This window comes from Girardinichthys multiradiatus, chromosome 15 (assembly GCF_021462225.1).
Source record: "Girardinichthys multiradiatus isolate DD_20200921_A chromosome 15, DD_fGirMul_XY1, whole genome shotgun sequence".
In the NCBI taxonomy this organism is placed as follows: Eukaryota; Metazoa; Chordata; class Actinopteri; order Cyprinodontiformes; family Goodeidae; genus Girardinichthys; species Girardinichthys multiradiatus.
The window spans coordinates 10,550,113-10,563,041 of NC_061808.1; the positions used below are offsets into that span (position 1 = coordinate 10,550,113).

The following is a 12,929-nucleotide window of genomic DNA, read 5'->3' on the forward strand; positions in this document are numbered from 1 at the left end:
AGTCGTCTTGCAATCAGAAGGTTGTGGGTTTGATTCCAGCTTCCTCCTGCCATATGTCGATGTGCCCCTGGGCAAGGCACTTAACCTCAAGTTGCCTGTGTATCGTTGTATGAATGTGTGAGCGTTAGTGAGTCCGATTGGGTGAATGTGGCTCTAGTGTAAAGCGCTTTGAGTGGTCTGTATGACTGGAAAGGTGCTATATAAGTTCAGTCCATTTACAAGTGGATTACAAGCAAGCCTTGGAACAAAACAAAAAAACAGAGAAAAAAGGCTTTTGCACAGGTCTGGGTTATTGTTTTTTTTTTTTTTTTACAACAGTGTTTTTAACTCCTCAAGAACCCCTCTAATAACATGTTGCATCATGTCTAATTTGGGGTATTTTTGGCAACACATAGATGTGTCGGTCCATAACAACCTTTTAGGTGAGACTCAGTTGGATTCCATTATTCACATTTATCATTTGTTTTACAAAACAGACTGAAAGAATATGTGGCAACTCTAGTACTGAAAGAGAAAAAAAGTCATTTGAATTAGCCATTTAATGTTTTAGGTACGTTCTTTTAGAGTTAGTGTGCTGACAGACGCAATAGATCAAAACTGTTTCACAGTTTAGCTAGTATTAAAAGGTCTTTATTGGACATAGGACATTAACATCCTTATTTTTAAAAACAGCATCTACCAGCCAAGAATTTAACTGTGCCTTTATATAACAGCAACTCTTCAATATTGTAAAACTAGTAACTCTTCTATCTGCCTTTTGGTTGAAAGGGTGAAGAACAATATGTTGTAAGATCAAATTAGTTTGTTGTTAGATGAATTTACCAGATTTTATTTTTTACAGCCTATAATGATGCCTATAAATGCAGACATTATCTATGGTCTATGTGAAACTATCAACACTGACTGTAGTTATAAAATATGTGATCCTGATATTAGTCTGTACCGCCTTTATGATCCCTTATCTTATGTCAAGGCCATTGGCTCAGCCTGAACACCTGATGAAGCACGGTTCTGTTTATCTGATTCTTTCTAATCTGTGCACAGATAAGATGGCTTGGATGTTTTGGAGCTGCACTTAACAAGAAACAATATATGTGTCTGATACAGTTGATACAGCATTAAATCACTTTCCTCTTTCCACTCCACTTTCTCTCAGGATATTTTAATAAAACCTCAAAATACAAATATTGGCGATATGGGATGTGTGCTTCTCATTTAGGAGTGCTAAGCAGAGAAAAAGCATTTATATTTGTAACAAAGAGGGAGAAAATGGAAAAGGTGCAGATGGAAAAATGTCATTTTGCAGTGTGTTTGAAACAAGTTACAGAAATATAAATTAAGAGAATTAACACTTTTGGTAAACATGCCAAAATATTGTTCTGTCGTGTTCTTTTTCATTGCATCTATCCACTGCAGAAAATATGATGAAAAAAAAGGGAAAATATCCGGCAAGAATAAAGGTTTGTTAAAACTCCAACATCCACACTACATAACTAACTCTAAACTGTACTGAATTGTACAGTCATGTGGCACCAGAGTTAAGGTCAGAGGACTAAGTACACATCCCTAAGGCGACCCTGTGCTTATTTTGATGGAGTGTATGGAAAGAAGTGGGAGTACCTGGAGGGAACCCACTCATGCACAGGGAGAACATGTAGACTCCATGCAGAAAGACACCTGGCAGAGATTTAAACCCAGGACCTTCTTGCTGCAAGGCAACAGTGCTACCATCTGTGCCACCGTGCAGCCCGCATCGGGTCAAGGCTGTGGGAAAGAGGTTAGCAGGTTCCCTGAAGCTATGCTAGCTAGGCTTTTATGGGGATATAAGACAAAATATTTGATATGGTTCTAAAATAAGTATAAATTTGGATTTATAAGCAACAATTTTAGAAAAGCATGAGATATCAGTTTATACATAGGAAAAGGAAAAGTGAATATGCAGTTTGTTCCAATGGAGGTACCTCAGGCTGCTGTTTTGAGAAAACATGGGAGAAACCACAAGGGGAAAAGTGATCCCTGACATGGCTGACAATACAGAAAATATCAGACTGACAGTCTACCAGATGGGTGGTACTGATTGCTGTTTATTTGGCAACATTGCATGAAACAATCTCAGCCATATTATTCTATTAAAGATAAAGCAAATGTAAGTAGCAGTAAAGTTCACAAATGAGAACACAAATCTAATTGAAAGCATGTACATGTACATCCACCATCTCACTGCTAGAGATTGAGCAGAAAAGCGTACAAATATAAACTTTATATGTGCTTCTAGTCATACATCTTAAACTTCTGGTATGATTCTTAGGTAAATATACCTATTTTGATTTTGTTATTCTCGAATGATAATCTATTGCTTGGGAGCAAGGTTTATCGTATGACATCGTAATAGGTGTGACTGTCTTGGACTTACAACTGGGTAGAAAGTGTAGCTTGGCTTGACTAATGCCAAAGTGATTTAGAATGATCAATAACTGGCACATCAATAAAAAGCTGCTACATTTTTGTTTTCATAGGAACGTCTAAAATGTGAAACAATGCAGATTCCTTTATTCATAATACAAATATTTTTATGAGCAACTTAAGACGTACAACAGAATAAAAAGTGCAATTTATGCCTTAGTATAAAGAAATAAGCAAACCTTTGACATAACTGTTTCTATTGGAGCTTAAACTTTGTGAAAAGCATAAAATATATCTCTAAAGTCTTGACTGTGAAATAGAACATTTTGATGTACTTCCTCCACATGGCTGGTAGCCAGTTCAGCTCCTGCTGCTGCACATTTTCCTGCATCCCTCTGACTTTGTGTTGTTTGTTGTGTAAAACATATATGGTATCTGATGTATCTGTTTTTTATAAGAAATGTTAAAACTATAGCATTTATATTTTATTTAGATTGAGAATTTCTGGACCAAAAATCCCGGGACAACAAAATGCTTAGCTCCTTTAACAGAATGACTTTACCTTCAACCAAAACAATACAATCAAATCAACAAAATTTGCAACATGTGGCAATTCTCTGTGGCCAATGAGAAGACTGGGTTGCTTTTACGTCACACGAGATTTTTTTTTAATAAAAGAGCTGGTTTTACTAGGGCCATTTAAAAAACACAGGGAATACAGCAGATTAAACTTTCAGACACATAATCGAGCGTTATCATCAATATAAATGTAAAGTAAGTTATTATTTTCACAAAATAGAGATTCTTTACATTTATTTTGAAAGTCTTAAGCGGAAACTATGACTGTCATCATCGCTAACTTGCTTGACGTTGCCTGGGATGTTTTCACGAAAACAAAGCAAAGCAGGAGAGACGAAGAATTATAGTTTTCTAGATAATAAAGACGAAAAGTGACTTAGATTTCGACCTGAAAGTACTTTTAAATTGTCTTCATTGTACGTTTCGAGGTAAGATATATTTTAAGGTTACTTATTGGCTGTTTGGCATTTTGATGTAAACATTAGCCGCTAAATATAAGCGTGAACTGTTCAATATCGTTGTTTTCCACTGTTTTCTGATAAATAATGAAGCCTAAGCTAATGTTAGTGTTTATTATTATGTCTTTCATTTGTTAAACTAACTACAGATTGGTAGACGTCGAAAGGAAACATTGCAGTGATGTAGCTAGTACTCAGTAAACCAGGCCTGAGGTTGCCTTCAGGTGATCAGTATACAGGTCCTTCTCAAAATATTAGCATATTGTGATAAAGTTCATTATTTTCCATAATGTCATGATGAAAATTTAACATTCATATATTTTAGATTCATTGCACACTAACTGAAATATTTCAGGTATTTTATTGTCTTAATACGGATGATTTTGGCATACAGCTCATGAAAACCCAAAATTCCTATCTCACAAAATTAGCATATTTCATCCGACCAATAAAAGAAAAGTGTTTTTAATACAAAAAACGTCAACCTTCAAATAATCATGTACAGTTATGCACTCAATACTTGGTCGGGAATCCTTTTGCAGAAATGACTGCTTCAATGCGGCGTGGCATGGAGGCAATCAGCCTGTGGCACTGCTGAGGTCTTATGGAGGCCCAGGATGCTTCGATAGCAGCCTTTAGCTCATCCAGAGTGTTGGGTCTTGAGTCTCTCAACGTTCTCTTCACAATATCCCACAGATTCTCTATGGGGTTCAGGTCAGGAGAGTTGGCAGGCCAATTGAGCACAGTGATACCATGGTCAGTAAACCATTTACCAGTGGTTTTGGTACTGTGAGCAGGTGCCAGGTCGTGCTGAAAAATGAAATCTTCATCTCCATAAAGCTTTTCAGCAGATGGAAGCATGAAGTGCTCCAAAATCTCCTGATAGCTAGCTGCATTGACCCTGCCCTTGATAAAACACAGTGGACCAACACCAGCAGCTGACACGGCACCCCAGACCATCACTGACTGTGGGTACTTGACACTGGACTTCTGGCATTTTGGCATTTCCTTCTCCCCAGTCTTCCTCCAGACTCTGGCACCTTGATTTCCAAATGACATGCAGAATTTGCTTTCATCCGAAAAAAGTACTTTGGACCACTGAGCAACAGTCCAGTGCTGCTTCTATGTAGCCCAGGTCAGGCGCTTCTGCCGCTGTTTCTGGTTCAAAAGTGGCTTGACCTGGGGAATGCGGCACCTGTAGCCCATTTCCTGCACACGCCTGTGCACGGTGGCTCTGGATGTTTCTACTCCAGACTCAGTCCACTGCTTCCGCAGGTCCCCCAAGGTCTGGAATCGGCCCTTCTCCACAATCTTCCTGAGGGTCCGGTCACCTCTTCTCGTTGTGCAGCGTTTTCTGCCACACTTTTTCCTTCCCACTGAGGTGCCTTGATACAGCACTCTGGGAACAGCCTATTCGTTCAGAAATTTCTTTCTGTGTCTTACCCTCTTGCTTGAGGGTGTCAATAGTGGCCTTCTGGACAGCAGTCAGGTCGGCAGTCTTACCCATGATTGGGGTTTTGAGTGATGAACCAGGCTGGGAGTTTTAAAGGCCTCAGGAATCTTTTGCAGGTGTTTAGAGTTAACTCGTTGATTCAGATGATTAGGTTCATAGCTCGTTTAGAGACCCTTTTAATGATATGCTAATTTTGTGAGATAGGAATTTTGGGTTTTCATGAGCTGTATGCCAAAATCATCCATATTAAGACAATAAAAGACCTGAAATATTTCAGTTAGTGTGCAATGAATCTAAAATATATGAATGTTAAATTTTCATCATGACATTATGGAAAATAATGAACTTTATCACAATATGCTAATATTTTGAGAAGGACCTGTAGATTCAGGGAAAAAAAGTGTCAGGTTAGGTAGAGAGTGGATTATGTTGTTTGTGTTTTTGTCTATTTTTTTTTTTTTACAGAAATCCAGTTTGTGAATATTTCTGTAAATTATCATATAATGTAGATAAACTAAAAGAAAACCATCTCATTAACATAAAAAGAAATTAGACTGCAATTCTTTTGGCACTGGGAGCAAAAGACACTGTAGTTTCTAAATCATAGTGAGATGTTACACACAATGATCCTATTTAGAAAAGCATCCCTGGTGTTAATCAGATGCTATGCTGCCAGAACCACAACATTTACATGGGTAAGTTTTTCTTTCTTGAGCTGTGCTTCATCTAAACTTGAGTTTTACTTTTCTGCTACAAGCGGCTGTTGCCCCACCGGATGAGAAAATGGGCCGCATCTTTCTGGATCACATCGGTGGGAGTCGCCTCTTCTCTTGTGCCAACTGTGACACTATTCTGACCAACCGTGCTGAACTCATCTCCACACGGTTCACAGGAGCAACTGGCAGAGCTTTTCTCTTTAATAAGGTGCCTATACACATAATGGTTCTTACATGATGTACTGTGGAAATGGAAATTTACTATTACAAGTATGCTTTGACTTGCGTGTTTAATTTGCATGTGCAGTTCACCTCAAAGAACATTTGAAAATTCACCTAATGATAAACTACTTTAAGCAAGAAGGTGTTTTTTTTTATATAGGCCCTTTTAACATATACATTACAAGATGCTAATGGGGAAATAAGAAAAGGCACAAGGATAACCTATACCAAATCGGAACACAAGTATTAAAAAGAGAAAATATAATCAGGCAAAAACATACTACCCGCCAGTCTAAAGAAATTCTATTTCAGCTACTTATTTAAACCTAGTGAGTCGACAGAATGTAGATGAAAGGGCAAATAGTTCAAGAATGTAGGTCCTACAAACAGTCAACTTTAGTTTTTAGCCTTGATTTAGGGACCGATATGAAACCTGAAACAGTCAAACTTAGGGTCTTGATGGCTGTATACTATGGGAAGAAACTAGTACCCTCAGAAACTGAATTTGAATTGCTCAGACTGAATCTGTATTTGTGTAATTTGAAATTAAATGCATTGGTTTGAAAATGAATTTCACTAAACTGAAACTGAATATAATGGTTTAAAACTGAATTTCTTTGTTTGAAAATTGCCTTGCTTGTATTGAAAATTCAGTTTGATTACTTTCACTTTCAGGTCTGAAATTCAATTTCAGTTCCAAAATTCAGTTTTTTGTGTCACACATCCGGGTCCTTGAAGCCAGAGATGAATCAAACACAAATTTACTGATTCACGGATGTCATTCACTATTGCTGTGTCCAGATTCAGGATTGCATCCATTGAAGGACGCATTTGTAGGCTGATAACGTCCTGGATGAGAAGACGAATGCTGTCCAATCTCCAAGGTTCCAACAAATGCGTCCTTCTTTTCCCCAGATTTGAAGGATGGGTCCAGTGTATCCTCCGTGTCCCACCCTATCCCACGATTCATTGCAGGTCGAAGTAGATTGTTTAAACGAAAGTGCCAAAGGTCGGAGGAGAGAAAAAAGCTGTGAATAAAATTGGATATATTGCGCATTCTGTGAAACAACTGAACTTTTACAATGTTTTTAGATGAGAATGTAGTTGTGTAAACCTGAAATATCTGATCAGTTAATCAAGATATTGCTTAATTGCACAAATGCGGCGATATGTTCGTCCACTGCCCCAGCAGCCGGCTCTCCTCTGACCGTGTGGTATATGATTTTTGCATCAGAAATATGGAGAAACAAACCAATCCAGGGGTCTCATTTATAAACATGACGTTCACACAAAACGAGGCCTGAAACTGCCGTATGTCACTCTTCACACAAATGTTGTTTGAAGAGTGACGCTGTGTGAAAAAAAAAACAAAAAAAAACTTGACAGGCAGACTCTGACCCATGGGTACGCTTGTTTTGGAGACAGAAGAAACTGGCGATGCAGATGGTGAGGTGGGGAATTGAAGCCACACTACATCATGAGTCCTCTCAGGCATTCAATTGCACTCCATATCAAACTTTATTCATAGATAAACTTTATCATAACAATGCAAAACTGCTGTTATTTATGCTTGCGCTGGTGAGCCATAACTATACATAAGGATGTTTTGTTTTTTTTTAAAAGCCCTATAAGCCAACTTAAAGTCGACACAACTTTTGATTAAAGTTTTCTCCACATCACATTCCTCTCCTCTATGATCACCAGGGTGATGTGTACCACAGATTAAAAAAGAAATTGTGACAAAGTGTGAGGAAATAACACTGATTGCTGTAAACATTTAAATACCGTTGTGACACTCGTGCGTAGGCTGCATCGGGACTGCTGGAAGAGAATTAGGAGGGAATGACAAACATTTGCTGGCCAATGATGATGAATGGCTAATATGCCAATTTAGACTCTATAGAGGATTGGTCTTAGAACAATGTGCTGAACTGGGTCCAGTATTGGAGAGACTGACCTATCAGAACCAGGCCATCCCTGTTCATTTACGGTTCATTCCAGCGCAAATTAGCCAACAGGTATGTGTTTAACATAATAAATAATTAATTAACACCCTGCCTGAAGCCATGGGTCTGGCATATCACGACTCTCCACCTCACTCACCAACACATCGATTTCTGCCTCGTTGAAATTGCTTTTCTTTGTTCTTTTCTCCGTGGTTGCCATCTTTAACCACGAAATAACATTGATCAGCTGGCTCATTTAAATACTCATTGACATTCATGAGGTGCTTTGCATCGACCATTTATGTTTGAATTTGGGCGTGTAGAGGGCAGAACATGAGGCGGAACCTTGTACGCAAACGTTGATTTGTAAAGCGGAATTTGCGCATGGTTTTATAGGTCTGTATTTTTCCGGCCATATGCCATTTTCAGCTTTTGGGCGTACGTCAATTTTGGTATACACTCATTGGCCACTTTATTAGGTACACCAGCTGCTCGTTAATGCAAATTTCTAATCAGCCAATCACATGGCAGCAACTCAATGCATTTAGGCATGTAGACATGGTCAAGACGATCTGCTGCAGTTCAAACCAAGCATCAGAATGGGGAAGAAAGGAGATTTAAGTGACTTTGAACGTGGCATGGTTGTTGGTGCCAGGCGGCTGAGTATTTCAGAAACTGCTGATCTACTGGGATTTTCACGCACTACCATCTCTAGGGTTTACAGACAATGGTCCGAAAAAGAGAAAATATCCAGTTAGCGGCAGTTCTGTGGGTGCAAATGTCTTGTTAATGCGGTGCGATGAGGTCAGAGGAGAATGGCCAGACTGGTTTGAGCTGATAGAAAGGCAACAGTAACTCAAATAATCACTCTTTACAACCAAGGCATGCAGAAGAGCATCTCTGAACGAAAAACACGTCAAACCTTGAGGTAGATGGGCTACAGCAGAAGACCACACCGAGTGCCACTCCTGTCAGCTAAGAACAGGAAACTGAGGCTACAATTCACACAGGCTCACCAAAATTGGACAAAAGAAGATTGGAAAAACGTTGCCTGGTCTGATGAGTCTCGATTTCTCTTGCAACATTCAGATGGTAGGGTCAGAATTTGGCATCAACATCAAAGCATGGATCCATCCTGCCTTATATCAACGGTTCAGGCTGGTGGTGGTGGCGTAATGGTGTAGGGGATATTTTCTTGGCACACTTTGGGCCCCTTAGTACCAATTGAGCATCATGTCAACGCCACAGCCTACCTGAGTATTGTTGCTGACCATGTCCATCCCTTTATGACCACAGTGTACCCATCTTCTGATGGTTACTTCCAGCAGGATAATGCGCCATGTCATAAAGCATGAATCATCTCAGACTGGTTTCTTGAACATGATAATGAATTCACTGTACTCAAATTTCCTCCACAGTCACCAGATCTCAATCCAATAGAGCACCTTTATGATGTGGTGGAACGGGAGATTCGCATCATGGATGTGTAGCCGACAAATCTGCAGCATCTGTGTGATGCTATCATGTCAATATGGACCAAACTCTCTGAGGAATGTTTCCAATACCTTGTTGAATCTATGCTACGAAGGATTAAGGCGGTTCTGAAGGCAAAAGGGGGTCCAACCCGGTACTAGCAAGGTGTACCTAATAAGGTGACTGGTGAGTGTAGGTCCTGCGCAATGTTTTATAAATTCAATTCGGTTTATTTATATAGCGCCAATTCACAACACGTCGTCTCAAGGCACTTCACAAAAGTCAGGTACATACATTCCAATTAATCCTAACTATTGAACAGTGCAGTCAGATTCAGTTATTTATTCAAATTGGATAAAAAGTTTTAAGGAAACCCAGCAGGTTGCATCAAGTCAGTGACTTGTAGAATTCCCTCCTCCTGGATGAGCATGTAGAGACAGTGGACAGTCACTGGCGTTGACTTTGAAGCAATCCCTCATACTGAGCATGCATGTAGCGACAGTGGAGAGGAAAAACTCCCTTTTAATAGGAAGAAACCTCCAGCGGAACCAGGCTCAGTGTGAGCGGCCATCTGCCACGACGGTTTGAGAGAACAGAGCAGAGACACAAAAAGAACAAAGAAGCACTGATCCAGAAGTACTTTCAATGGGAAGGAAAAGTAAATGTTAATGGATGGTGTTCCTTTAGTCGTTTCACCTAGAAAGAAAGAACAGATAAACTCTGAGCCAGTTTTCAAGGTTAGAGTCTGAAAGAGAGCACATATAATTAGTAAAATGAGACCCCAGAGCTGTACCAGATAGACCCACCCAATGTTTTAGTGTCCAGAGAAACAGTCAATGTTCCACAGGGTCAAAGGTTGAAACTCAAGAGAATAACAACAGCTTGTATAAAGTATTTTGGAAATTCCCATACAGGTAAATGGAGTAAAGCAGTTTCTCATTCACAGTCCAATGACGAGCATAAATGTTGCCCTACAGGTTGTGAATCTGCAGCACAGCGAGGTGCAAGACAGAGTCATGCTGACGGGAAGACACATGGTGCGAGACGTCAGCTGCAAGAACTGCAACAGCAAGCTGGGCTGGATGTACGAGTTTGCCACCGAGGAGAGTCAGCGCTACAAGGAAGGCCGGATAATCCTGGAGAGGGCGTTGGTGAGGGAGAGCGAAGGCTTCGAGCACGTTCCATCTGACACTTCTTGAGTTCACCATCACTATCGCTGTGCTTAAAGTCATGCAGCTTTTCCCGCCAGCAGTAGTACACCCCCTTGCATGGACGGTGATCATTTTGTCAGTAGAGCTGCACCAGATTAAAATCCTGAGGTGGGTGTTTGTGGGAAATTCAGAATTAAGGATGAACCATGTTGCTTTTCTGCCCATTTCAAATTTCCTACAGTTTTACTGCATGCCCAGTAGGCTGCACAGTTCTTCTGGTGTGGTAGGAGGTAAGCCGCTGCTATCAGATGAGGAGGTTTTTCTCTTAATTTACAGTATGAGGCTCAGACAGAGACAGAGCATTAAGTTTAACAATCGAAGCAGTTAAGATCATCAATGCTTTTTGCTGTAGTTACCCTTGTTTAAAGGGTGAGTAACAATTTCTTTTGAAACACATTTTCTAACTCTTTTCAGTGTGATGCTTTGTTTATTTATTCTGTTTAGAGAAACAGTTGTTAGTTTGAAACAGTTGTTAGTTTATTATTTTAACTTATTGCAATAAAATGCATTTGAGTAAAACAAAAATAACATGCTTTGCATCTGTGAGTTTCCAGCAACCAAAATGTTTTTAAATTAAATGCATTTCGGTGCATGTTTAGTGGCAAGATCCAGTTTCAGTGATTACATTTCCTATTTTTTATTGATTTATTAAACCTTTTTTGACAATAATGTAACTTAATTCCAGTTATTCAAAGGGTATCTGATGGCATGCTATTTTATTCCAGAAAAAATAAAAACAATTTAAACAGTCTTTTAACCTTGATTTGAATCGGTGTCTCATGTTTGCATATAAGATTTTTATATTTAATTCTATAAAACACTGACAAATTAATTCATTTTGTCAAGATATTTTTGACACATTTAAGACCTAACAGTCAGTGGTATCCATGATGATGAAGAAACACATTTTTAATACAAAATGTATTTCCACACTTGCCAGAGGTGGGGCAAGTCATTGTTTTTGCCAAGTCCAAAGTAAGTTTCAAGTCGACTTGAATCATTTCCCAAGGGAAGATATGGAAGTTCATATCTTTACTTTGGGCCCATATGTAATTTTGCGCAGAGTAATAACGTTTTCTAGAAGTTACAAATAAATAAATAAAAGGTAATTTTGTTTGTCAGAACAAATGGCAAACGTAACTGAACTTCAGAAACATCAACAAATCAGTCCTGACGTTTTTTTTTTTTACTGTAAATTTTAACTGAAACAGCCAATAAATTGAGAAAATGAGCAGACTGATCTATAATAAAAACAAAAATTAAATGGATTTCTATACAAAACTTAACCAACTACAACTATACAAACCTGCTATTGCAATATTACATGAATATAAGCTCATTAAAATCATTCACACAACTATAAACATTTATTTTCTGAGCAAGTTCATTTTATAAGACATGATTATGGTGCAAGCTTGGATGCACTGTTTCAGATCAGGTTAACAGCACAGAGATTAAACACATAAGAGGTCATTCAGTTAGAATAAAGGATACTGGAAATGTTACCATGTTACTTTGATGATACAAGGTTAGCAGATTGCAGGGCTAACCATCTGATTTAAATACCAATTTGACAACTTTTTCTTAGTTTTACATCCAAGTGAAAAACCACAACACTTAAATGTAGGATATAAAAATAAAGGGAACACTCAACACATTATAGATCTGAATGAATGAAATATTCTCATTGAATACTTTGTTCTGTACAAAGTTGAATGTGCTGACAACAAAATCACACAAAAATCATCAATGGAAATCAAATGTATTAACCAATGGAGGCCTGGATTTGGAGTCGCACAAAATTAAAGTAGAAAAACACACTACAGGCTGATCCAACTTTGATGTAATGTCCTTAAAACAAGTCAAAATGAGGCTCAGTATTGTGTGTGGCCTCCAAGTGCCTGTATGACCTCCCTACAACGCCTGGGCATGCTCCTGATGAGACGGCAGATGGTCTCCTGAGGGATCTCCTCCCAGACGTGGACTAAAGCATCCGCCAACTCCTGGACAGTCTGTGGTGCAACGTGACGTTGGTGGATGGAGCGAGACATGATGTCCCAGATGTGCTCAATCAGATTCAGGTCTGAGGAACGGGCGGGCCAGTCCATAGCTTCAATGTCTTCATCTTGCAGGAACTGCTGACACACTCCAGCCACATGAGGTCTAGCATTGTCCTGCATTAGGAGGAACCCAATGGCAGTCAGGCTACCTCTGGCGAGCACATGGAGGGACATGCAGCCCTCCAAAGAAATGCCACCCCACACCATTACTGACCCACTGCCAAACCGGTCATGCTGAAGGATGTTGCAGGCAGCAGATTGTTCTCCACGGTGTCTCCAGACTCTGTCACATCTGTCACATGTGCTCAGTGTGAACCTGCTTTCATCTGTGAAGAGCACAGGGCGCCAGTGGTGAATTTGCCAATCCTAGTGTTCTCTGGCAAATGCCAAGCGTCCTGCATGGTGTTG

The 12,929-nt window shown here is 39.4% G+C and overlaps 1 protein-coding gene across 2 annotated transcripts; it reads left to right on the forward strand.

Moving 5' to 3' along the window:
* Positions 1 to 3,090: 3,090 nt before the first annotated feature.
* Positions 3,091 to 11,212, forward strand: LOC124881620 (protein yippee-like 5). Of its 2 annotated transcripts, none has more exons than XM_047387261.1 (3): positions 3,091 to 3,410; positions 5,651 to 5,817; positions 10,228 to 11,212. In XM_047387261.1, the coding sequence occupies exons 2-3, from the start codon at positions 5,677 to 5,679 to the stop codon at positions 10,447 to 10,449; spliced, it is 363 nt and encodes a 120-aa protein (XP_047243217.1). In that variant the 5' UTR covers positions 3,091 to 3,410; positions 5,651 to 5,676; the 3' UTR covers positions 10,450 to 11,212. The 2 variants fall into 2 exon arrangements, with proteins under 2 accessions (XP_047243217.1, XP_047243219.1); XM_047387263.1 differs by having other exon boundaries at positions 3,095 to 3,177.
* Positions 11,213 to 12,929: the final 1,717 nt, after the last annotated feature.